This window comes from Suricata suricatta, chromosome 1 (genome assembly GCF_006229205.1).
Source record: "Suricata suricatta isolate VVHF042 chromosome 1, meerkat_22Aug2017_6uvM2_HiC, whole genome shotgun sequence".
NCBI classification, from domain to species: domain Eukaryota; kingdom Metazoa; phylum Chordata; class Mammalia; order Carnivora; family Herpestidae; genus Suricata; species Suricata suricatta.
In genome coordinates this window covers 31,123,539-31,151,396 of record NC_043700.1, presented here as the reverse complement: position 1 = coordinate 31,151,396, position 27,858 = coordinate 31,123,539, and the positions used below count along the sequence as shown (strand labels likewise).

At 37.8% G+C, this 27,858-nt stretch overlaps 1 protein-coding gene across 1 annotated transcript in view; it reads right to left on the bottom strand.

Annotated features, from left to right (window-relative positions):
- Positions 1-1,174: 1,174 nt before the first annotated feature.
- Positions 1,175-27,858, bottom strand: part of UNC5D (unc-5 netrin receptor D) — a 443,483-nt gene continuing 416,799 nt past the window's right edge. Inside the window, exon 17 of the mRNA XM_029950188.1 lies at positions 1,175-1,532. Within this exon, the coding sequence (XP_029806048.1) occupies positions 1,406-1,532 (127 nt within the window). The 3' untranslated portion in view covers positions 1,175-1,405. The remainder of the gene's footprint in view (positions 1,533-27,858) is intronic.

The following is a 27,858-nucleotide window of genomic DNA, read 5'->3' as shown; positions in this document are numbered from 1 at the left end:
TTACATCATTGATCTGACTTGGATTGAATCTTTTTTATCAGAAAAGACATCTACGTGTGGTATATTTTCAATCAGGTTTAATACACATAACAAACCCTAAGAACACAATGTGGCTTGAGGATAGTTATAATTTTAATTGCATTTGCAAAGGTTTGCTTGGTACTGAAGGTGGTGAGAGAATTATAAAACTTTACAGAAACAACAATCTCATGGTTAACCATTGGCCTCCTGCTGGTTTCTGCTCCACTCAGTTGTGATTTTTTAAGTGCACTGACATGATAAAGCTTCTTTTATTTTTTTATCCCTTCTGCAGTTTAAAGTGAACAAGTGCATGTTGGGGGCATTCTACTTTATTTAGGCACTTATTCTTTCCTTCTACCATGGATTGACTTTGTCATGGAAATCCTTTTGTTTTTATGAAAATGTCCCATTGTCTAGTTGTATAGTAGTTTGTTTCTGCCTTTATTACAGTAAAATACATGTAAAAATGTTAAACTCTTAAATGGTATGTCTAAGCTTACCCTGAAAAATATGTGTTTTCTTCTCTACACCATTCACTCCTAATTCTTACTCCCCTGAGGAAAGCCCTTTCAATTTTTGGCTTTTATTTCATATTTACTTCTGTATTGGTAAATACAATTTCTATACTACTTTATTGAATTTTCTATAAGTTTTATGTATTTTCCATAGAATACCTAGTAGTGAGGATAAGAACCTAGTTTTCTTAAATACTTAAACTGCACTCACATACATACATACACAAAGACACACAACACAACCACATTCACTCATAAATATCCTAATCTTTCAATGTAGTTATTTATTCTCTTCTTCCAAAGAAGTTATAACACATTTTTTATTAAATTACTATTATGTGTTCATATTATCAAGACTAGGAAATAGTCATTCACAGCTGATCCATGTAGTACATGACCATCACATTTTCTGGTAAAATATCAAGTACTTCCTGGTGGCACTTATGACCACATTTTATTTATTTATTTATTCATTCACTTATTTATTTATGAGAGCATGAGTGGGGGAGGGGCAGAGAAAGAGGGGGATAGAGGATCCAAAGCAGGTTCTGTGCCGACAGCAGAGGGCAAATGAGGGGCTCAAATTCACCAACTGCAATATCATGACCTGAGCCAAAGTTAGATGTTTAATCCACTGAGCCACCCAGGCACCCCATGACCACATTTTAATTTTGCTTAGTGTGATCTCTGTATCACTCACAAACCTATGTCCAGAGAGTCTAACAGTTTTGAAGACATCACCTGAATATATTCAAACATAGCACGTGTTCTATTTTATTTTCTTGCTGGACATCCTGCTCACAGAACCCAGATACCTCCTGCTCCCATTTTGATTGGTTACCCTCTAAGCTTGAAGCACAGCAGCCATCTCAGAACCCATCATCCTGGGAATCCATTTTGCTTCTCTTTTGTTTTGCATCTCCATTTCCTGGGTTCCGGATTTTTCTCTTCCGAGTTTTCTCCCTTGTTTTCATGTGCATATCTTCCTGAAGTTCCCTAAGAAAAGAAAATGTTGAGACCTTTCCTGTTTCAAAAGGCCTTTTTTGTGTCCCCCTAAGTTAGTGATAGCTTGGTTAGGTATAAAATTCCAGATTGCAAAACATTTCCCTTTGAATAGAGAAGACCAATGGTAACCTTGTTCATGTTCTTTTGTCTTTTTTACTCTAGAAACATTTAAGAATTTCTGTTTGGGGTGTTGTGAAATTTTAAAGTAATGTGTCTCATTGTGGATCTTTTATTTTCTTTCATTCTGTCTTTCACAAGCATTCTCAACAAATGTCATGCCTTGCCATTTGAATTTTGTTTTGTTTTTTGGGGGACAATTTCTTTTAAATGTTAAAAGAATTTAACATTTTAAAAAAATGTTCTATTTTGTTTCTTGAATTGCTATTACATGAATACTAATTTCCAAGTTTAATTATTTAATTTGTTTATGTTTTCTCACCTAACTTTCATGTCCTTCGTCTAGGTTTAGTAGTTTTTCTCAACCATTAGGTTGAAAATAGTTATTTCTATTAAATTATTTTATTTAAGTTTATTTATTTTGAAAAAGGGAGACAGTGCTTGAGCAGGGGAGGGGCAGAGAGAAAGAGAGAGAGAGACAATCCCAAGCAGGCTCCACACTGTCAGCATGGGGCCTAACTGGGCTCAATTCTATAAATTGTGAGATCATGACCTGAGCCAAAATCCAGAGTCAGACGCTTAGCCAAGTGAGTCACACATATGCCCCTCTATGGAATTATTTAAAATTTTGTTGCCCTATTTTTGGTTCTCCAAGCTCTTTGTAGTTTTCAGATAGTTTTATAAATAGATTATTTCCGTGTTTTCTACTTGTATCTCTTATCCCTCTAAGCATATTAAGCACAGATATTTTTATTGTTTTGTATTTAATTTTTGAGCCTTATATTGTCTTTATTTTCCTCAGTTATTTTATTCTCTTTAAATTTTGATATCCTTTCAGCTTCTTGAGGCTGTCTTCAAATGTCTGGTTCTCATTGGCCTTCTATTATTTTAAAATGAGGAACATAAACATACTCCTATTCAAATACTCTGTGAATGGGCAGGGCTTGTCAACTGATAAGCTTCATGGTTGGGAAATTATGTTGACCCTGCTTCTCCTGTTTGAGGACATCCAAACTTCCAATGTTCTCCCTCGGGGGTGTTTATTTCCTCACAGAAGAATCCACCAATTTCCTGCATGAGCGGTACAAGCATTATCTGAGACAAGAGGTGTGGGAAGGGTGTACCATGGTCTCACTGTTCAACGTATCCATTGTCACTCTCACTGTCCTACACATGGCACGCATTCTTTTCTGTAGCTGTACCTGAACTCCTTTCTGTACAGCTTGTTTCATTCAGCTTCTTCAAGTTAAAGAACTCTGTGGTCTGCACAGGGCAGCCTCCTGTTACGAGGGGGGAAGTATCTGGGAGTCTCTCTGCAATTGTTAAAGTCTATTTCACAGGATTATTTATTTATTTATTTATTTATTTATTTATTTATTTCCACAGGATTATTTAAAATGAATCCTGCTTGCTGAGTGACTCTGTATCTCCAGCTTCACCATTTGGCTGCTACTTATCCCAACTTAAAACAGCCCTGGGCACACATTAGGCACTCAATAAATATTTGTGGAACTAATGAATGACTTATCATTTGACTCTGGATGCTGAGCATTGTTAATGTTTTACTATAGACTCCTAACCTCAGGTCTGTAGTTCAGCCTACTCAGATTCTTTAATCACACTCCTCTACCCAGATTAATTTCTCCCCACTGCTATTTGATTCTGTTCCACTCTTCCTGTCTTTGTGGGTTGAAGGACTGTTTATTTATTTATTTTTTTTGCCAGTTTCATTCCTTTGTGCCATTTTTGTAAGCAGCAGAGATGGAAGAAATGAAGACTTAATGTGTCACAGAGCTACATGAAAGATTTTCTGCTTTAATTTTGTCATAATTACACATATTTTAAATGAAAATTTTCAAGCATCAAGAAAAGACAGGTATAAAAAAACAAAAGAAAAAATGTATCCACACCTGCTTCAAAAAGGCTTCTCATTTTAGTCCTCTTTGCTTCAGATTCATCTTTGTCTTAGTCTCTATCCCTGTCCCTGTCATGCTCTATCACTTGTGTGCTCACTCTATCTTCTCCCATTTTTAAAGAACCAAATATTTGAGATGAATGAGTAAATCTTCTCTTAACTTTCTGCACTTTTTTTTTCTTCCCTTCACTCCTTAAAGGTAGCTACTTCATTTGATATATCTTGTTTCTATCCATGTGGATATCTTGATGTCCAGGTATATAGCCCCAAATAATTTATGGTTTTATTTTACATGTTTGAAATTCTATGTAAATAGTGTCATGTTAAACATTATACATATTCATGATGTATACATGTTGATGTATTCACTTAACAGCTGTCAGGCATTACAAGCATATATTCTGCATCTTTTACTTCTTTCTATTTTAGATTAAAATCTATCATGGAACACAAATTGGATCTATAAAGCTCAATGCATACTACCATTACAAAGAGGCAGCATAATTTTAATTTTTAGGTATATTTATTAAGTAAGAGTGGGAGAAGGGCAGAGAGGGAATCCCAAGCAGGCTCCATGCTGTGAGCACAGAGCTCAAACTCACAAACCATGAGATCATGACCTGTGCCGAAACCAAGAGTCGGACCTCAAGTGACTGAGCCACCCAAACGCCCCAAGTAGCGTACATTTTAAAAACCTGAATTCAAATCTAGAGTCTTTCATTTGCTAGCTGTGTAATTTAGGGCAAGTTATATAACCTCTCAGGCCTTGATATCATCATTTATAAGATTTAAATACCAGTAGTTCACACCTTATTGTTTTATTTAGTATGTAGATTTCCACACAGTATATGACAACAATAAACAGTCAAATAATGTTTCTATTATATAATGGCAACAACTGACTTAGGATCTTTGAACTGGTAGTTCAACGATTTTAGGGTGTTCAGGTTTGCTTTACAAAATCCCCTCCAAGTAGTATTCTGGCCTCTGTATGAATACCTTCAGTGACTTGAAATTCTTAGAGTTCATCCTCATTATGCTCACTGTAAGGAATAATTAAAAAAGAAGTCTCCCTTGTACTTTCTGCAGAATTGGTCCTGGTTCTACCACTTGGGACTGAGGAAGGCAAATCTAATCCCTCTTCCATATGACAGACTTTCAAATATTTGAAGACAAATATCAAGGCCCCCTGAGTCTAATTATATTGAAAATGAAAAAAAATAGAAAAGAAAAGGAGGGGAATTGGTATATGGCAGTGATGGATGAAACCTCACCTATTGAGACAAATAGGTAAAAACAGAGAGAAATACCTTAGAAATTCCCTGTCCCCTGGTTCCTGGAAAATAACTTCCCTTTGTAAAGAATCATGTAAGTGCTATTGAAATTTTTTGTTACTACCTTTTGGGGATCTGCTTGATGGTATTAACGTAAGTGCTACCAAATAGACTGGGAAATAATCTTTACACATATCTTATAAAGATAGTCTTTATTGTAATCTATTATACTTTAAGCCTGAAATGGATAATAATAGAAAGGAATGCCCTCATTTTACAAGGCAATAATGTGGGGTCTGAGCAGTCAAACTTTATTGTGAGCCAGACTACAGAGTACTTTTTCCAAAAGAAGCTGTCTGCCAAGTGTAGAACCACTAACTTGAGCTGGGATTGGCTACAGAGTTTTGTTAACTAACACAGTTGTGCCTCCTACTTCCCTAATGAAGTTTCTGATTTTTACTCCAGGTATTGTGTTCAACACACACACACACACACACACACACACACACACACACCTACCTATACCCTTATCATTATAGCTTCACCTGAAATCACTTTCTAAAACTGCCCACTTAGATAAAAAATACTAATACATGAAGACATCTTTTTCCCCAAACCTCAGCAGATTCTCAACCTGCAGTCATTTTTGAGATGTCAATGAATCTAATAGTGTTCTTTGGGCAAATTCATCCTGAAGGTAATGGGAGGCTAGGGCAGAGGCTGGCAAACTATCACCGTTGGGCCAACCCCAGGCTGCTACTTGCTTATCTGAGATAAGAAGTCTTACAATTTTTAAATGTTTGAAAAAAATCAAGAGTGATGTTATATAACACATAAAATTATATGGAAAGCAAATTTCAGTGTCTATAAGTAAAGTTTAATTGCAACCCAGCCCCACTTATTAGTTTATTTATGGTCTACAGCTGCTCTCTTGTTATAGTGGCAGAGTTGGATAGTTTGAGTGGAGACCTAGTAGCCCCTAGTGTTTACACTCTCCCCTTACCAAAACAGTTTCTCATCCCTAAACTAGGGAATGAAGATCTGGTTAGTGGGAGGAACAAAGAATCTCAATTTGAAGGGAAAGAGACAAGAGTCTTAGTGATGTCTTGGGATGGAAGAACTTCTCCAAAACTGAGAAAATTGTCAATAAAGAGAGTGTAGGCACTGTGTGTATGTTTCAGTGAAAGGTATGGATCAAAATGACCAGAAGCTTTTAAGATTCTTTAAAAGCTCATCCCAGATTTGAACAGCTCTGTGAAAATTGTGCTTCCTGTAAGGGGGTAAAAAAAAAAAAAATCTTGTAATTTCTGCAGAAATGGTCCTAGTTCTTTCACTTAGGACCAGGCAGAACTAGTGTAATCTGTCTTCCATATGACAGATTTTCAAATATTTGAAGATAATATCAAGTCCCCTGGAGTCTAATTATATTGAAAATGGGGGGGAAACAGGAAAGAAAGAGAGGCATTGGTACATGCCAGTGATGGATGAAGCCTCACACATCAAAACAGACTCTTTTCACTCCTTCCCCCTCCTCCCTCACAGGCTCACCATTTTCTAGTAACTATGAAAAACAGTTCTCAAACAAGCTCAGGATTGGCAATTGTTTAGATTTTGACAAGGATGGACATGATCTAGGAGAGGCCATGCAACTTCTGTCTTCCCCTAGTGGCTTCAGATGTTGAATTACTGATGTTGGTGGCAAAGTGGAGAAACAGACCTGCCAACTCTTGGGGTAATGGGAGGGGGGGAAATCACAAAACAAAGCACAGAAGTGACTTGGAACGTTGTTGAGAGATGCTGCACAAATAAGTCTCCCAGGAGATTTTTCAAGACACATTGAGTCTTGTCAAGAACAACTTGTCAAAGACTTGAACACAGACAAAAGGAAGTACTGCGTGTCTCTTCAGTGAAGTGTTGGGTGTTGTCGAGTTGGCTATCTGGGGACTGTTAGATTTCACAAGGGTGTAGCTTTGACCTCTGTTGACTTTCTTACATCACAAGTTTCTAGGGGGAGAAGTTAAACTATAGAAAGCTGAAAGTAATGCAAATGCATTTTGTTCAGATACAACTGTGTTATACACTGTAGAGAAGATAACCACAACGAGTATGTATTTTTATACTACAAGATATTAATATATAAGTTAATACTACAAAATTGGCCAAAATCCTATAGGGCATTTATTATTGCCTGATAAAACGTTAATTGTTTTTTGCATCTATTAGCATTTTCCTTTCAGAATTCCCATGCATATGTACATGTATGTGTGTACATATGTATATATGTGCTCTTCAAATTCTCCTTTGAAATAATATTAACCAGTTTCTTCATTAATCAGTTAAGTATATCTTTGAAGTATGTTCATTTTGTATTTTCATGTTTTTAATTGTTTAAAACATTTTATTTTAACAATATAAAGAATTATATCAATACATTGACTACAAAAATAATCTTTCAGATATATGAATAGGTTCCTTTCCAAAGCACTTTTTTTTTAATGTATTCATTTCTTCTGATTATGCCAGGAAGAATGGAAACCTCAGGAAGGTGCTGCTAACATGTCTCGACCAAATCTAGTGTCTTCTGATGATTTCCAATCTGTCAGAGCTGCTGACCTCTCCTTAAAACAGAAGCACTGGGCTCCCAGAAGCCTGTGTGAGCGTCTGATGGGAAGCCCATGCATGAGGTCACCCTTACAGACCCCAGAAGCCTTAGCTAGTAGAATCATTTAACTGTGATGCCTGGGTGATTCGAAACCCCTGCATTCTGCCCTTGAATTAAGACTTTCTGTTCTACATACAGTGTGGCTAAAAACAAAAACAAAACTTTGTTTATTTGTTTTAGAGAAATCGCATTCCAGAAGACATGGTTTAAATTCTGCCACCAATTAGCTTTGTAATTTTATCCTAAGTGCTGCATTTCCCTTCTATTTCTTTTTTGTTTGAATAAGCATATAATTACCTACCTCACAGGACTTTGAAGAAAGTTTCTAGACACAAAACAGATAATGTCTAAATGTATGAGTAAATGGGTAAACCTAATGAACTTTAATCAATTCCTTAATTAATTTATTGTTTTAATATCTACTCTTACCACATCCTTCATTCCTGCCAAGGTGACCACCAGAGGATGTCCGATGGACCATGATCCTTATAAGGAGTTGTATATCTGACCCATTTCCCACTTTTCCAACTTGGGAAACCCTTCCCTGGTGCTTTCAGTCATCACCAAAATGCCTTACATTATTCAATATGCCAAGGTTCCATATTTTAGGGGTCAGGACACACCCTAAAATATGGCACCTTGGCATATTGAATAACTTAAGCTGAAGGAGTCTGAGAAAATGGCAGAAACAGGAAATCACCTTGACCTCTCCTCTCCCACTTCTTCCCTGAAGGCAGGAGCTACATGTCCCATGAGGGAGGTGTCCTCCCTGTATCAGGAGGAAGAAGACATCTTTCTCACCAGAGACAGGGAATGTAGGGCTCTATAAACAGGCCCTGTTACTTCTTCACCATTTATTTCCTGAACCCAAATCCCTTTGTCTTGTCAATTCTCCACCAATTTATTGTTTCCTTGTCTAAAATGTATAAAAGTTTCCTGCTCTGGTCACTTCATTGACTTGTGAAGGCTCCCCTGTACATGTGAAAATTCAATAGAAAGTGCATGCTTTTCACCCATTCATGTGTTTTGTGTCAGATTAAATTTCTTATTAAGGTTTTTTTATTTTTAACAGAGAGACAGAGTGTGAGTAGGGAAGGGTCAGAGAGAGAGGGAGACACAGAATCCGAAGCAGGCTCCAGGCTCTGAGCTGTCCGCACAGAGCCCGATGTGGGCCTTGAACTCCTGAATCATGAGATCATGACCGGAGCGAAAGTCAAATGCTTAACCGACTAAGCCACCCAGGCATCCCTGTGTCAGTTTAATTGTTGGGCCCAGCCAGGGACCCAATGAGAGTCGAGGAGAATTTTTCCTCTCTGAAAATCAGGTCCCTGAACATTTCCTCCTTTTTCTTGCTCTTAGTGAAGCCTGGCTCTTAAACTACTTCCTCTGTGATCTTTTAAGTGATTGCTATTTTCTTGCCTATCCTTTCCATACCACCACAAGTGGGGAGAAGTTCTTTTTCCTTCTCATGGCCATTTCCAGACCATCTCTCTCTTCTCCCTACTATTTTCCAAGGTTTGATACTCTTATTTTGAGATCGCATTCTCTCTCCTGGTTGTAAGAATCTACTGATGCCCAAATCAATTCCTGTTATTCACTAAAGCGTTAGCTTCTGACTCACTGTCATTCTATTCGACACACTGCCATTTAAATTTTGGGATTTTTGAGTATACATATAGATGATTCTTCTACCACCCTTCTTTAATTCCTTGAATTTTGATTCTCCAATGATTTTATCTTTGATCCTGGCTCAGTTGCTTACTGGGACCTATCAACATCTTTGAAATGGGTGGTTCTCAGCTGTCACTGCTCTGTAGATCTTTGGAAATGTCTGGAGAGGTTTTTGGGCTGTCATAGTTGGTAGGAACTATTGGCATTTTGTAGGTACAGATCAGGGACACCACTGAATATTGTGCAAAGCGCAGAACAGCCCTTTGCTAAAAAATTATCCAGCTCCAAATGTCCCTAGTCCCAGTCTTGGTAAGATTTTGCCTGACAACCATATTTAAAAATACAACCCATATCACATTCCCAGAAACTCCATTCTTCTTTCCTTTGTCTAATTTACTCTATACCTTTCTTATTTAGTTTTTACTCTCTGTCTTCCTTTAGAAGAATGAAATATCTGTGAGTGGGATAGTTTTTGTTCACTGCCCTATTCCCTTTGCTCAGAGTGCTTCACCCAAAGGAGACCATAACTATTATTATTTTTTTAAATAAATGAAACACCTGGGTAAAGTGTTGAGTCAGAAGAAGGCACACTTAAAGGATAAGTTGTTTCTGTTTTTGTTAAGAATGATAAAAATGAAATGATAATTTGGTCCCCTAAAAGCCAGAAGTGTTAACTCCTAATCTCTTTTGGTGATGATGAATCTGTAGTTGACCTAAGCATTTATATAATCTTTCACTTTTGATATTGTCAAGAATAAACTCCTATTGATGAACTTCCTCAAAAGATGTGGATGTTCTGAGCTCAGATGCTGGGAGAAGACCATCTCTATTTCTCTGGGTACCCTACCCAAATTTTTCAAGTGAGAGATCCCAGGAGATGAACAGATCTGTGTCACTTAAAATTTTTTACCTGCACATCTAGCAATTCAGTCTAATATATTGACCCATAATATTTTCTTTTGGCTGCAGACAGATATAGGAAGTAGGACAGGATATGCATGATGCCGATTTTACAGCTGAAGAAATTGAAACTCAAAAAGTAAAATGAATTGTCTGAGACTTTGTCTGTAGGCATGACAGCTAAGATTAGAGCCTTCATTAGTTAATGCCTTCTTAACCTACTCTGGGCTCTTTCTATTCATCTTTCTGGTAATGGGACACCTAACACTCACCCCTTTAAAAGGAAGGATATGTTGGATTTTTCTCTGAGCCTACAGAAAGCAAAGTTTTTTGATATAAGTATTTTAATTATAAAGCTGCCTCCAGGCCTTAAAGTAGTCTTTATAAGGTGGAGTAAGATATTTACAACTCCTTCTTGTCGGTTTTAACCGTGCATTTTTAATTATCGAGGAACATGGTTCAATCAAGCATTCATAGCCAAGAACTAAAATGTGAAAAAGGTTGCCACAAGCTTAGCATATGCTCAGAAATGAGAAATTTTGCAAAGTGCAAAGAAATGGGTTGGTAGATGAGAAAAAAAAAGTTGAAGAAAATCTAGACTGAATTAATTTAGGATAGAGGACCCGCTTTATCTTTTCTATATCTTTGGGAATGTAAATCCCAAAATGTTAACTGTGAGATATTACTGCATGCTCATCAAGTAGGAGTAAGTGATAAATATTTGGAAAATGTTGTAGACATTGTAGCCTTGGCTGAGTGATTAAAAATTCCTATTAGCATAATTCTTTTTTTTTTTGCATTCCTATTAAAAAATGTGAGTAATAATAGTACTTCATATGGCTGCCATGGGATTATGTGGGTGAATCCATTCAAGGTGCTTAGTTTAGCAGATTGAAAGCATTCAAAAAGTATTGACTACCTTTATTATGTAAAAACCTTTGAGAATTCTTACAGTATAGAAGGCCTTGTGAATGTGATTGAATCAGCATTTCCCAAACATGGATAACCATAATTATCAGTACCTATTAACATAGCCTAGACATTTGGAAAATGCTATTGTGGAAGATCCAGGGGCTCATAAGGACTAGAAGCATGAAAAGCAATATGGTAGCCTCTCCTGAGTAACATACTTAGGAATCTATCTCTCAGTATTCTTACTTGAATGCTTTTCCTCCTTTATTTTTGTCTGACAAATTCTTACTCCTTTCTGAGGGAGAAATTGAAACCGTGACCCAAATTCTCCATATTCCTGCATCCATACCTTTTAAAGCACTGATTTTTGCAACAATTCCCATCAACAGTTGGATGCTATTTCTCTGTCTTGAATGAGCTGATCTTATAGGTTATGTTGGCCAACAGAATTTCACAGAAATGATGGTATTCCATGACTATTCTTCAAGACACTCTACATGCTCTCTTCCTCTGCCTTTACCTAAAATCCAGCCTAACCTATTCCATGTTCCTTCCCCTCCTACAACACAACCTGGTTTAACCTGTCTATTTTTCCTTAACAATCTGTGCTCACCTCTTTCATAGCACTTGTTCGATGGTATGATAACCTTTGATACAGAGAGCGTAAGCTTTGTGAAGATTGAGTCGATGTTTTTTATTTATGAATTCCATTTATGGAGTAGAGGATCTGGTGTATAGAGCCTAATAATGCCAAGTAACTCTTTAATTTGTGTATACTTTTATGAGTTTAAGGCTTGTGTTGTCTGAAAACCAGAAAATGTGTCATCTCATTAATGGAACATCTATTTTATGCAAAATTATTATTTTAAACAAAATGTTACTGGTCTTATTGATAGATTATTTTATTTTTATTTTATTTATTTTATTTTGAATTTTAAGTGAGAGGGAGCAAGTGTGTGAGAGAGAGAGAGAAGAGAGAGAATCCCATGAGGGGCAGAGAGAGAGGCAGACATACAGACAGAGACAAAAAAAGCAGGACTCACCTGGGACTCGTGTTTTACCTGAAGTGGGACTTGCACTCACCAACTGTGAGATAATGACCCAGCTGAAGTCAAATGCTTAACAACGAAGCCACCCAGGTGCCCTGATACATTTTAAATATGTATTTACCCCATCATCTGACTCCAATTCTTTCTTTCCTAAAATCATTTTATGTAGATGGATATAGTGGACATTTTTAGAGTATTTTTAAGCTTAATGTATTAAGGATTAATCTTTATGTTTGAAAAAAGAATCATTTCACTTATTTCAGGGGTTGTAAGACTTTTTTTTACCTTAAGTAACTTTGAGCTAATAAGCAGAAAGATGACAGTTGAGTACATCTGTGGTCCTGTTGTCACTTTACAATGTTTATATAACAAACAATCTAGAATACCTCTGCTCAGAAGCAGGACCAGCCAGAAATAGCTAGAGATGTGTTTACTCATTAAACTATTTATTGAACATTGATTTTGTACCCAGCGAGCTTGATTGGGTTACCTCCTTTCAAAGGTAGTTTCTTGGTCAAAGTCATGTGTCCAGAGAATGGCTGACTCAGGATTACTATGTAGCATGTGTTGATCTCAAATACATTTTGCTAACTACTATGCATACTACCTTTCTAAAATAATGTAAAAGTGAACACTCATTAGTTGCTTACTAAGTACCATAAAGGACTTTGCATGTATCTTTTTCCCCCCACTTAATCTTCACACTTTGAAAAAAATCTAAAATTCTGCTATCATCCCTATATTATGAAGTAGAAACAGTAAGTATTTTGTCTGATATTAAGTGCTGACAGAGGCAGGCAGGATTTGAACCCAGGATTTGTTATGTAGTCAATCTAAATAAATATTTTTGAAAGAATAAGTAACCCCTATCAAAATAAGTTTGATCAAATTCTAACATGTTGACTTATAGAGAACAAACATTAGCCCAAAGTAGCTCCATCCACTCCTAGGTAGACAAAATATTTTTTAGATAAAACTCAAAGAAGGTTTAGAGCAGTTATTATAGGCTCAAGCTGATAGGTTCCATTTTTATCAAAATGAGGTAGTTTTATCTGAATCTCTCTGCTGGCCAGAGCATTCTTCCTGCTGACCAACTCAGATTGGATTTATTTGCTTTGTTAAAATAGTTCTAGGAACACCTGGGTGGCTCAGTTGGCTAAACATATGACTTTAGCTCAGGTAATGATCTCACGATTTGTGAGGTCAAGCCTGCATTGGGCTCTGGGCTGACAGCTCAGAGCCTGGAGCCTGTCTCAGATTCTGTCTCTCTCTCTCTCTTTCGCTGCTTCTCCTCCACTCACTCACTGTCTGTCTCTCAAAAATGAATAAATGTTTAAAAAAATAGTTCTAGGGGCACTGGGTGGCTCAGTTGGTTGTCTGTCTTTTGATTTAAGCTCAGGTCATAATCTCACAGTTCATGGGATCGAGCCCCACTTCAGGATCTGTGCTGAGCAATGAAGCCTGCTTAAGATTCTCACTCTTTCTATTTCTCTCTCTCACTCTGCCCCTCTTCCCTGATTGTGCATTCTTTCTCTCCTTCTCTCTAAAACAACAATGTAAATAAATAAACAAGCAGGCAAATAAATAGGTCTGAAATTTTTGACTTGGTTCTGCCTAATTCTACTGATTTACCTAGTTAATGAAAACTAATTCTTCTACAAGTAATTTAAATATATTTTAATTAGCTTCAAAGCATTGGAACCACTCATAGCCACTTTGTGGGTATTCCTGCCCATCCCTACTAGTCCTGTACGATGATCTATGAAAAGAATGACATGGTCCAAAATGTTTGGAAAATGTTGCATATACTCCTCTTTTAGAGACCCATTGTTTATGTCAGCATCATCATATATCTAATGTTTTTCAGAAATCTAGAGATTACGGTTTCATTTTATACTATAGTTTTTTCCAAACTTAATTTAAGGGGTGAGGGTACAAAACCCGTTATCTTACTATGGAAATTGTAGTTTGTTTAAAGATGAATTTCAGGGGTGCCTGAATGGCTCAATCAGTTAAGCATTCAATTTTGGCTCAGGTCATGATCTCATGGTTTGTGGGTTCCAGGCCCACGTTGGGCTCTCTGCTGTCAGCACAGAGCCTGCTTGGGATCCTCTGCCCACCCCTCTTCTTCTGCCCCTGCTCTGCTCATGTGTACTCTCTCTCTTTAAAAAAAAAAAAAAAATAGACATATGGTATCTGTCTTTCTCTAACTGACTTATTTCACTTAGCATAATACCCTCCATTTCCATCCACATGGGAGGAAGGCAAACCAGAAGAGACTCTTAAATACAGAGAACAAACTGAGGGTTGATGTGGGGGTGGGGGAGAGGGGAAAGTGGGTGATGAGCATTGAGGGACGGCTCTTGTTTGGATGAGCAGTGGGTGTTGTAGAGAAGCCAAATTGACAATAAATTATATTAAATGGAAAAAAACCCCAAAAACATTTAAATATGAATTTTGGAAATTTTGGAATTTTGACCTTCTTTTAATTTATAACTCTCTACCTTAAATAGCTCAGAAACCATCTTTGAGTATATCCTACTGTTTAAAATGGGTCTGACTCTGGCTCTAAGTAGTTAAGATTAAATTCCTGAGAACACTCAGCATTTTTAAAACAATTTAAACAGATTCAGGGAAGCTGTATTTGAAATGTGCAACACTTACTTTTGTAACATTTTTTTCCCATGGAGAGGCAGAAAATTTCTATACTGTCTGTAAAAAAATAACCCAAGCATTTTGAGGACTGAGGTGAATGAATGATACCCCTACCATGGTAGGATTGGGATTCTCTCCCAGTTTGTAAAACTATAACCTAAGGGTCCTTGTGTGTATGTGCATGGTGGGTGGGTTGACAAAGGTAGAAGATAATCTCATCTTTGTTACTAGTAGCCTCGTGGTGTCTCATTCTTGAGGCCAGGAGAAATCAGGTTCAATATGTTAACAAGTATTTGGAAATTGTCCTTGATGTAGAGGGGACTCCATTCCTGCTAGGATGTGACAGGAGGGGTACAGAGGGGTTCCTCATTGGCATTTCAAATTTCCACTCATAGAGTATCCTAAAATGTCAATAAAAGACTCTTTATTCATAAATAACTGATATGCAGTAATTTACGTCTGTACATTGATCTTGAAAAGTCTGAAACCATCCAGTTTTTTTTTTTTTTTGCAAACTCTACATAAAACATCCAAACGGTCCATTTAGTTCAGTACAATATAACACAGCTGTTTGGCATTACCAAATATATATGTATATATATTTATAGATATGTACATGTGCTGAAAAAGAAGCCAGTGCAGCCTTTTCTAAGAAGTCCATCCAAGTATTTACTGTACAACATTCAGAATTTACATTGATAATACAAGGCACAGAAAGTGTGGTATGAAGCCAAGGCCATGCTTTATTCAAACTCTCCTCTGGCTTGCTCACTCCTTCAGCTTCATGTCAAATTAAGTGTTCATTTTGGGGTTTTTTTTGGTTTTGAACACATCAAATAAAAGTTGAAAGTGGTATGCGTTTGAAATATGAATCACTTGAAACCCTACCCCCATCCCACGAACCTTCCCAAACAAAACAGGACAAAATGAAATCTGCTTTTAAATTCTTCCATACAGAAATGGTGGTAAACAGTGACTCATATTTTTTGAGTTTGGGTTTGAAGAAGCCAATTATCCTCTCACTGCTTATATTTGCAATATATCTAGGTCGACATATACTGTATTGCGTGTACCAATTAGAAACAATTGTGAAAAATGGGAAATCTTAAGATCCATCTTGATTCCAATTTAGGAAAGGACAGAATTTTTTTCCTGCCTAGAAAATCCCCATACTGAATTTTTTTTCATCTTCTTGAGACATGTTGAATGGGAAGGGCCTTCATAATTTAGCCTGGACTGTAGAGAATGTTTCTGATTGAAATATTTTATCTAACTCTAATGAGGCTTAGACAAAAGCCTCTTGGTAAGGGATGATCCTCCTTCAGACAGCATCAGAGCTTGCTAATGAGGAATGTTGGAATTATTAGAGCTCTTTCTGATTGTACTGTCTGTGTCAGTAATGGGAGTGATAAGGCAAGATATTCTCCTTACAAACTCCCTTATGATATTCTCTTCTCATGATTCAATAGAACCATAGTTAAATCTCTATATTCCAAATCCAGTTAATTTTAAGGGACTTGTAGAATTTATCTAATTTTGGAATTTGTATGGAAGTAATGCTTGCAACAGTGAAATACTCTTGGGGGTTAAGAAAGATTTGAGGCAAAAGGACATTTTTTGTTGTAATCATGCCTTTTGTAAAAGTACTTGAGACACATTTCCACTCATGCAAAGAGTTACCTTATGAAATTTAGTGATCAATTTTATAATTCAAGGATATACCTTTTTGGAAAAGAGGATGTATCCTCTGCTGAACTTAAAGGTGGGGAGGACGTTGTTAAGTTCAGTCCTAAACATGAAGCTTACTGCCTTTTTTAATCTTTGGGTTCAGATGGAGGGTGGGCACTAAGACATGCAGTTCACCGGCACCGTCTTAGGCCCACCTCATAAGGACATTCCGAATCCATGATCTTCACAGCAAAAGGCAAAAGCAAAGTAGCTGCTTCAAAAACCACAATGATTCTATGTGAGTTAAATTTCCTACTTCAGATCACAGTACTACACACTAGTGACTAATAGCCAGGTCTGATTTCCATCCCCTTCTATCTTTTGAAAAAACACAGCACACAGATCGCCATTTCGATTTTTGCTGACGACCCTGGAGGGGGTGTGAGGAGTCCGTGGTAGACACTGGCTCTCCTAGAACTGCGTTTGCAAAAAACACCACATGCTGTCAATACAGCCAAACAGCTTTATAACTGCAGCTTTTGAAAGAGTGTGGAAAGTAAAAACACAAAATATGTAACACATCTAAGATTAGCAACATTTTCACTTTGTGACATTTGACAAAATACATTTTTGCTTGTAGTTCAGGAAAATTCTATGCAGACAAAACAGTGGAAGCTGCGGAAAGGGTGGCCGTTCAGCTTTTGGCTAAAGCATCGATTTTTCAAATACAGCGCTATGGTAACTAACACTGAAGGGCTCACAGAATTTCGTCACTATCTGTAGGACAACATTTTGCTCTCCCATTTGCTGTGGATGTGACCCCTAGTCCGGTCAATGGGAGGTACCAGGATTCAGAACTCTGCAATGTTTCATGAGGAAAAGTAATGGAAATGGGCCACACGATGGCCCACAGAAGCACGTTTCTCAGCAAATTCAGGTTCCTGTGACTTTCACAGGTCTGGAACAAAGACCTCTGAGGGAACTGTACCTTCAACACATCTGATAGTTACTATTCTACACCTTTGCCGAAGGACTAAGAAATCGCAGCGAAAATGGCAAAAAGGAAAAACAAGCACATTAAAAGATTTTTATAACATTTGAAAGTCACAAATCAATTTGCCAGAAGTTTGGCAAGTGGATAATAGTATCCAAAACCAATTATAGATGGTCCCCAACTCATGGCGGTTTGACTAACAGCCTTCTGACTTTACGCTGGTATGAAAGTGATAGGCATTCAGTAGAACTGTATGAGAAACTTTGACTTTGGATTTTCTCCCAGACTAGCTATGTGCAGGAGGTCTGTCTGTCTGTCTGTCTGTCTGTCTCTGTCTTGTGATGTTTGGGCATTGGGCATACAGCCCCCCTCCACCACACCATCACGGGGGTGAACAATCAATACACCAGTAACCATTCTGTTGTTCACTTTCAGTACAGTATTCAGTTAATTACATGAGATTTTCAACACTTTAATATAAACTAGACTTTGTCTTAGATGATTTTGCCCAACTGTAGGCTAAGGCTAATGGAAGCGGTCTGAGCACATTTAAGTTAGGCTAGGCTAAGCGATGGTGTTCAGCACGTTAGGCGTATTAAGTGTTTTATCGACTTACAGTGGGTTTATGGGGACATAACCCTATCGTAAGTTGAGGAAGATCTGTACACCATTTTAATATTCTGTCTTATCAGTTGCAATGTGGAGAATTTTTGTCAAGGAAAATAGTTGCAATAAATCCAGAACTTTTTAATCCAAGAAGAACCTGGTTTTAGTCATCTGACTTAATAACCCCTCTCAAAGTCACCTGAAAGAAAAATGTAGGGACCATGGCAAAGGATAACACCTGCAGCTGGAGATAAAAATAATAAAAAAGGAGAAAAATTTCCCCTCTTTAAAGAGAATTGTGTCAATTCCTATTCATCTCTTACAAAAAGGCCAATAAAATTTTTGTGGGAGTTCATCTGAGTTTTATGAGACTTTCTGTACTGGTAAATGAAGTTTGCATTTAAATCCATAGAGTGAGCTTCCTTTTGGCTTAAAGGATTTTAATGTAAACCAGTAAGACTGCATAAGCAATGTTGTAAAAACTGTAAATTAACTTTATGATGCAGCAGTAGGTTGCAGCTGTGAAGTGCGCCATTTTGGTAACGTAATTTGATGTCCTCTTTAAAGCATGACCGTTAGACTTAAATGCCTTTGAGAACTGACAGATTTGGCATTAAGCGGGATATTCTGTGGAAATTTTAAGTAACCTACCAGGTACCAAAGCTCTTTTTTAATTTCTTGGTTCATTTTGCACTGTGACAATCACACATCTGAGGTAAGTACTTGTATTGACCAATGACTCTCTTCCTAGAGGGGCATTTGTGTTGTGACAGGAAGATGTTAAAATAGAATAAGGGTTTAGGTCACAGTGAGTAACCACAAGTTCAAGTGCCAGTTAAGTCTATCTGGTCTGCAATTTTCAGTCCTCCTGACATACCTACTTTTGCCTCCCCTACCCTACACTGTGTCTGTGAACCTCATGAACATGGGTTCTCTTTGGAGTTCTATTGTGAAATACCAAACAATCCTGACATGTGATGGCCACATAATTTCATACATTTCTGTAAAAATCCTAGGCAGAATTCTAGCAGAAATAAAAGGAAAAGATGGAGCAGAACGGACTGACAGATGGATTTGAACCTTAGGAAGAAGTCAGAGGTGAATCATGTTCATTTAGATCCCTAGTTACTCAATATGGTATGATGATCATGTGCATTTATAAAAATCCAGGCCAAAAAACCCCCACAACAACAAAAAGTCCATAGGAGGAAATTCTAGGCAAAGTGGGATTGATGCTAATCTCTTTTCTTAAAATAATTTAGATTCTAGGGTAAACATTAAAATTTTTCATTAAAGATATAAAAAAATGTACCAGATCTAAAAGAATCTGTGTGGGTTTGTGGAATATAGAAAAAGCAATTATAGGGCCAATTAGAAGGAAAAAGGAAAAAAAAAAGTCAGCATGGTTTTAAAACCATCCCTATAAACATGTCCAAGATGGAAACTAACAAGACTTCTCTACAACATGTTTTCTACAAGTTATTATCCAATAGTCAGTGCAGAATCTTTCTGTACACCACCATGCTAATCAACCCTCTGGTTCATTTTGGGTGACTGACCATCTACTTCAACATGTTGCTCTTTCAGAAATGATAGCAAGGGTGTCAGATGATTTACACTCTTATGCCTTCTCTCTATTGCTCCCCAGAAGGAATAAACAAGCAAGGGCATTAGTAAGAGGGTGTTTTCCTTATCTAGATATGGTATTTTGAAAATATGCTCAGCAGTTCTAAGAGGATTTGCTTGTTCTATATAAGATGCCTTTGGTTCCTGAGAAAAGCAAGATGCTTTTGGATTTTACATTGCAAAGCCTTTCATCCAATACAGGGGACCATATATACCACACGTTAGTTATAGAAAATGGCTAACACATTTAAGAGTCCTTGGGGCACCTGGGTGGCTCAGTCGATTAGGCGTCCAACTTCGGCTCAGGTCATGATCTCACAATTCGTGGGTTCGAGCCCCGCATTGGACTCTGTGCTGACAGCTCAGAGCCTGGAGCCAGTCTCTGGATTCTGTGTCTCCCTCTCTCTCTGACCCTCCCCTGCTCATGCTGTCTCTCCCTCTCTCTCTAAAATAAGTAAAAACAGTAAAAACAAAAATTTAAAAGAGTCCTTAATGCCTTACCTATGGTATCATAAGTTCCAGCTATCTCTAGTTCTTTCTCACTTCGGTGGAGATTTTCAAAAATCCCGTAAAAACGCGGGACTTATAAAAATGTTATTTAAAAAAATGGACCATATCCCACTGCCAAGTACTCCCCAATTCCCTGACTATATTTTATTCTAATGAAGTCAACCTATAAGTAGCTGATCAACCCTGTGGTTGATCTAGGTCCTTGACCTTGCTTGTCCTGACTATGGACAGCTAATTAAAACATCTACTAGAAGATGAGCACAAACAGATATGTTCATCTTCAGTCTACCAGGACATCTTATCAAAATGATTTAATAGTATAAAAGATGGAGTAAAATGTTAAGGTGGGGGTCATGAATTATCTGTGGACTTCCATTCTCTGCAATATCATTGCTTCCTTTTTTTTTTTTTAAAGAATCCTAAAGCAATAGTCCTATTTTAATAGTCTTGTATAAAAGCATACTTGGTGAGGCTGAACATTCAGAGCTCAAAAGCTTCCTGAACAATGCATGTGGTTTCTGGGACATTGTGGGAGACATATTCCTCAGGTCTACTGACTCATGTCATTTAGACCAAAGACTCTCTGCTAATTTTTGGAGGGGCAAAAGGAAGATGCCCTATAGCCCTATGGAGAGATTTTGTGATAGCACAGACAAAAAGCCTAGAAAGTTTCAAGAACCTGGTTTGAAAAGTATAGCAGAACCCCTCAGCCCCTTAGAGCAACGTTGGGAAATGGGGTCAGCACCTCCATTCTCCATCCTAGAAGGACACCTTCTCTAAGGCCTGTGGCATCCATAGTTCATGTATTTCTTTGAGCTCGATTTGACCTCCCCTCCAAATCCACGTAATAACCCATGTTCTAATAGCACCCTGTAATTTGAGTGGCTTAGCTGGGAATTGAGATGGTTCTGCTTTGTTGAGTTAGAAGACCTAAATTTCCATATTGAGAAGTTTAATTCTGCTCCTTGAAACCACTCCTATGTAATGGGTAAGGAAGGGGGGAAAAAGAATGTGGGTAGATTTGTCTCTGGGAGAAAATGAAGGTGGTCATGGCAAGAACTAGTTTGTGGTCTATCTTACCTTCTGGTTTTGTTTCCATTAAGTGGCTAGGATAAAGGGGAAATTGGTGCTGGTGTGATGTACTCAGATTGTAAATTCTAAATGCCCTCCTTGACGTTATTGAAGTCATACAAATAAATGGGTTGGCAAACCCGTTTCACTTCTAAAAGCCAGCTTTACAATGATTGCTGACATCACAGACGCCAGTTGGTAGAAAACCCTGACAATCTGGTACCAGAATCAGCTGGCCCTTTGGGGCACATCATTAAAAACCTGTTTCAAAACATGCACTATTCAATTTCTGCCTTCCTGGCTTTATTGTAGCTCATCTTTTTCCACAGTTACTTTTAACTAGCTGTGCCCTCACTTCAATCCTCACCACTCCAAATCTGAGGGAGTTCATACAGTGTTAACCCGAGTTTGGAATTCAGATGAGACAGTAGAGCCCTCTTATATTTAAGAGAGCTTGTACTTTCCCCTATTAACATATCACACCTATATAAAACGCAGTTTCTTCAACCAGGGATTCTCACTGATTGTAAATGAAGGCTGAATTCCCCAAATGCCACTGGGTAGAAAGCTGCCTCTCTCCCATTTAAAGCAAATGTCCCGAAGCTGGCCGTCACTGTCATGGGTGACAGTGGACTAGACTCCATTTTGCCTGCTGTAGTTGAAGTCGGCTTCATCGAGTTGGGGTTCTGTAATGTTTGAGAGTTTCGTGTGTGTCCGCCCAATCTCTTCAAGGGCACAGGCCAGGGAGTCAAGATCACCATCGTGCTGATGACGAGCTTCCCACAGGTTCAAAATGACAGCAGATGGACTACTTTGTGTAGCAAAATAAGATAAATTCCTAGACAGATTTGAAGAAACAGAAAGAATAACAAAAATGAAAATAGAAATAAAGGAACAAATAAAAATCACTCTAAGGGGATTAAAAATGAACTGCAATGGATATTACTGCAATAGGAGTAGAAGGCCCCACTATGGCAGTTCTGGAGGCACTGAACTTGAAAGCTCTGCTGTGGAATGTGGCCAATGACCTTGTTATCCCTCAGGTCCTCACCTTTCTGGAGTTGCTTGTGTGTAGGTTTCCCTCTTGACCAACTCCTTGAAAAGCTCTCTTTCATAAACTTATGTGATGACATAACTCGTTCCTAATTTTTCAAAATATCTGACCTCTTTTATCTCTCCCTTGGTAAATAGAGTACTGCCAAGGTTTTACCTTTGATTTCTTCTTCCCTTCTACAGAGAGCTCATATACTAAGTGGAATAGTTATCAACTCCAAGTGGACGGGGTCTCAGTTGTCACCTCCAGTCTTACAGGTTAATGTGAACTAGTTATTGTTCTCCAAAGACCTTGGGATTGCTTGGATTAGATATCTCTCCACCTCCTCAAACTCAATGCATCAGAAATTGGTATCTTTCCCATGCTTCCAAATTGGGCCCCTTTTAAGTTATAACGAGTATCCTAGTAATTACAAATGTCCTTCTAATCTCTCACACTAGGGCATTTATTTTTGACTCTTCTCTTTATATTGCTGCTTTTTTGACATATGCATCAGCTTACATTTCCTCTACATTCATGCTATGTATATTTAATAGGTGCTTTATCACTTTTTGTCTGAATCACAGCAAAATCCTTGTAGATCTTTATGCCTGTAAAGTTTTTTTTTTAATGAAGCAGATTTATCTTTAATATAAGAACATTACAAAAACAGAGGGAACTACAGAATTCTACTCAGGTATATTAGTTACAATAATCTTCATACTAGGAAAAAAAATCCTTCAACATAACCAAGTTAGGTAAAGTTTTTATTATAGCCTGCATTCTTTAAAAAAGATTTTTTTTTCAATTATCAGGTATTACTCTCATTGCTTTCGATGTGTTCCCCTGTCTGTCCCCACCTAGGTATGGCAATATATATATTTTTTATTCAGCCTTCCTTTGCCCTCTGAGCCATTAAATGCTGGCTTAGGTAATACTTTTCTTCTTGCTTTGATTCAATTGATTCTGTCCATTTGAATACCCACTTCCTCTCTATACTCTCTGTTTATTGAAATCCTACACTCCTCTACTCTTTGCTCAAAATGCTTTATTTCTTCTTGAATTCTATCATTGTGCCTCAATTTTCATATGAACAAAGGACTTATACATTTCATGTGAGTTTTGCCTACCTAGCATGATTACAGACATCTGAAGAGAGAGGATCAGAGCTGATAATCTTCTGTTTCTGCAATACTCCTTGTCCTAATACTATGACAGGTGTTTATTCAATATCCATTGTCTGAGTAATTGACTGCTATGAGCTTTTTGTAGGTGACATGAGATCTTCAGTGAAAACAAACAGTAACCTTTCGGACAATGATTTTGCTATGATGAAGACTAAGACAACACAAAAGATTAAAGTTCACAGTTTCTCGTAGGCGCTTTTACAGCACAGATAGAAATGTCACCTCTGGAGAAATTTTGATAAGTTGAAAAGATTTTCAAGAGTCAACCACGAACTGCCTATTTTGAGGATAGCACTATTTTCCATCACCACATTTAGCATATAATCACAAAGTGGACTCATGTAGCTAAAAGCACTTGGAAGAGAAGACCAGCTTTTAAGGGCACATTACCATTTACAAGCACCACACACACATCCAGTAATTTTGAGTGAATAAAGGACTATTTTATTCAGAGGTCTTATGGGACTGCTTAAAGCTAGTTGGTTGCCATGTGGCATAAATATCAGGGTGCTATATATACTTTCTACTATATCTGAATCCTTAATTGAGAAAGGGAGAAGGCCGGCTTAACACTCTTCTCTCTGGTTTTTCCTTCAAATACAGTTATTTATTTCTGCACTGTGGAAAACAGCAAATAATTGAAGGGATCCCAGTTCCTCTTATTCAAGAGCTTTGTTTTAAATAGTGTCCCTTCTACCTGGTCAAGAGCCAGTGTTTGCACAGAAAGCTGCTATATTTCAGGCCTGTAAGTAAACTGGTAGGCCCCTCCCAACATTAAGGCAGAATACGATCTAAAGGGCTAGCCGAGAAGGAGGCAAACTAGAGACTCAGTGTGAGTGAACTCTTGGGTGGGCTGTGTGACAAACACCTCCTGTGTCCTTTTTGAGAATAATGACCATAAACATACACTTGTTCCTGGAATGGATAAATATTCTCTCCGATGTTGCAAAAAGAAAAAGAACAGCAAGCAAAACAATAAAAGGATAGATTTTTCATCATACTATTGAGGGTTTATTTATATTTCATAGTTTCCCTTGAAAAACAATGGACTAGTGTCCTGTGGGAGGGACTAGAATCTCTGTGATCTGATTAGACCCCAAATGAGGCTTTATTCCATACCAGGGGTTGGCCAATGTTTCTGAAGACCAGATGGTAAATCTGTATTACTGTAGGGGCCATACATGGTCCTGACTTGGGTATGGTGGCATGAGAGCAGCCACTGACAATACACATGAACGAGCACGGCTATGTTGCAATACAACTTTATCGAAAGACAATGTGAATGTCCTACAGTTTTCACACATCACACAATATTCCTCTTCTTTTGATTTTTTTAAATATTTTTTCCTGACCATTTCAAAATCCTAAAACCATTCTAGCTCCTGGACTATAGGAAAGCGGATGGTGGGCCAAATTTGGCTTTTAGGCTATAGTGCTGATCCTTGTCCTATGTGGTTTTATACCATAAGCTCTTTGAGAGAAGATTGGACTGAAGTTTTTGTTTTGTGCTGCATTTGAAAAGAAGCATCCAGAGTGCCAAAGTCGTTAAACCCACAAGTCACACATCCTGCCTCAAGGACTTTGAGAGCTCCATCCTCAGTAAATGGTCAGGGATCTCTGACATTTTAAGACCTGACAGGAAGACCTGGCTATAAAAATGCAATAATGAAATTTCGGGAGAGGCATACGGAATGTGTTTTTGGAGGTTGGGATGAATATTTGCCCTAATACAAAGGTGCTCTACCTGCCTAGAGGAAGAGGGGCAGAGCTGGAGAATGACTCTTGCCAGCCATTTGGTTCTCAAACATCCTGCATATGTCCTGATTTGTAGGACAGGCACCCGGGGCTACAGGAAGCTAAAGTGATCAAAAGAGGCATGAAATACAGCTCTCACTTGGCACAGGTCTCTGAACATATTATAACAAGTGAAATGTGCTCCCAAAGCATGGCTCAGATTTATTCTCTACACAAGCACCTTCATCCTAACACACGCACATCTCAAATTCCACTACATTTTAGTAGATACATATACGATCATATCAATCTTATTAAAAATGATTCAGTTAGCGCCATGATAGACAGACCTCCTATTAAATTACATCAGCCTGTGTACACCAAAATCATTAGTATATAAAGACCCTAAAGTCCAGTAGGCTATTCCTTAAACATAGGTGGATTATTTTAACTATTTACGTATAGGCAAAGGCACTGATTGTCGTTTTGTTTTGAAAGTTGGTATCCCATGCATCTACTGGGTTGTTTCCATACTGCCCTTTGGCAATTATTCTGATCCTAGTCTGTGTGACCCATTTCTCTTCATTATGGTGGTACATTTGGACACCAGCAGGTAAATTTGCCCACAATTCAGGGATAATATTAATTCTAGAGAACAGAAATCATAGCAACAGCTGGCTGTAAGCAGTTTTCTGAGTGTCTTTGAAACCAGAACACTTAGCAAAAATAGTAAAGTGACGATCCTGAATTTAGGTGGATGCCTCAAAATAAAACTCAATGTTCTTTCTTTCTCTTTGAAAAACATTTAAAAATGTGAATGTTTATTGTGCTGGACTCAGATGCTTCAAATTGTTATTTTTTTATGCTCTGAATTTTGAGTGATCTTTTGTTGTGGCCTTTTCCAATTTTGATAGACAAGGTAATTTTGAGGGGAAAAGAAGATTTATTTATTGTTTTGTGTGTGGTATCCTAAAGATGCCAAGATTACTCTCTAAATTTTAAGTATTTACTTTGGGGTCTTTCTATGTCTTCAGGTCAATTCATTTGTCCTAAGCCTCGTAGATTCAATGATTTTATCTTTTCTGTCGTAAATCCCATTGAAAGAGTAGAGAGAAGCTATAAAAAACCCATGCTGAGACAGCCAGATAAGTTTATTCACGTATGTTTATTGAGCAGTAATGGTTTATGAAATTTAATTTTGTTTTGTCGAGCCTATATGCCTGAGTTCTTGGGGGGGGGGAGGTTATTTTATTACCATGATTAATGGTAATCTTACTGACACTTACTGAGACTAATTACACATCTCACTGAGTCTTTCCTGGTCCCATCCCTTATCCCCAATTAGAATCCCATGCTTTACGTGGAAGCCAGAACAGAACTGGGAGCATGAATCTATCTTAGCAACTTTACTAGCTAGACACAGGCCATCCCATAGAGATGTCGACAGTCAAAAACCAAATCTTTACACAGAATACCCTTTTTCAAAAACACATGACTATGTTAAATGAATAATGGAAATTAGGTTTAATTTGAGGATTTCTGGAAATACTGACTTGTGCCTTCTGTTTTTTTTTTCTTTGGGGGGAAAATTAAGGGACCTTGTAAAGTTCTGCCCTCTAATGTCTTTATATACTATTATAACATGGACTAGTTTTATGAAAAAGAGAAGTGGGTAGGCATGCATTTGGTGTGAATTTAGAGATACCAACTTTTTTTAATACTTGAAAGCAGCATTCAAATGTAAATGTCTTTGGGAATAATAGTAACCTCTAAATCTTCAATCAGTTAGCAAAGAGATAACAGTAGTAAAGAGAGGTGAGGGTCTGAGGCTCAGTCTTCACCCAGGGGGAAAGGCACTGAAGCACTACCAAGGGCAAACTGTGCTCACTCTGGAGCTGGCCGGGCTCAGTGTTCTTCTGTCAGACTGTGTGTGACCCTTTCATTCTGAATTGCAGATAACAAACTTTTAGTTTCTCAGAATCCTTGCTACCATGGGGCAGATCTACCTATCTGCAATTGTGAGCTCGTCTTGTGAATGGATTTCTTACTGAAATATAGTTGGGGACCACATTAGAGCTGCTGCTTAATGTCTGTAGCAGAGAAGACACCTCATACCAGGTACATGCTGTAAAGGCATTGAGAATTTAGGATTTCACCCAATATCTTTAAGCGGAAGAGGGTAAATGCACCTGTAACAAGAGGGCACCAAATATGTTTATAGTCTACAAACTTGCCATTTACATCTAAGTCAACCTAAGTTTTTTAGCTTTTAAAAAGCATATTTAAAAACTATTGGGGGTGCCTGGGTGGCTCAGTCAGTTAAACGCCCAGTGCTTGGTTTCAGCTCAGGTCATGATCTCAGGGTTAATGGGTCCAGATTCCACGTTGGGCTCCGTGCTGATGGTGTGGAGCCTGCTTGGGATTCTCTCTCTCTCTCTCTTTCTCTCCACCCCTTCACCCTACTCTCACAGCCCCCCGTCACAAAAGAAATACATAAACTTAAAAACCTTTAAAAATAAATGAATTCTTTGTGTGCAATCTTTCATTTATGCATGTGAGAGGGTTGTCTTTTTTTTTAATGTTTTTACATTGTAGTACTTGTTTTGCTTGTTGGCGGTGTTTGCTTATTTAATACATTCTGTCAAGGACAGAAATTACATGCTGGTTTTTTTGTTTGTTTGTTTGTTTTGTTTTGTTTTGTTTTTGTTTTATTTCCCCCTAGGAAGTGTGTCT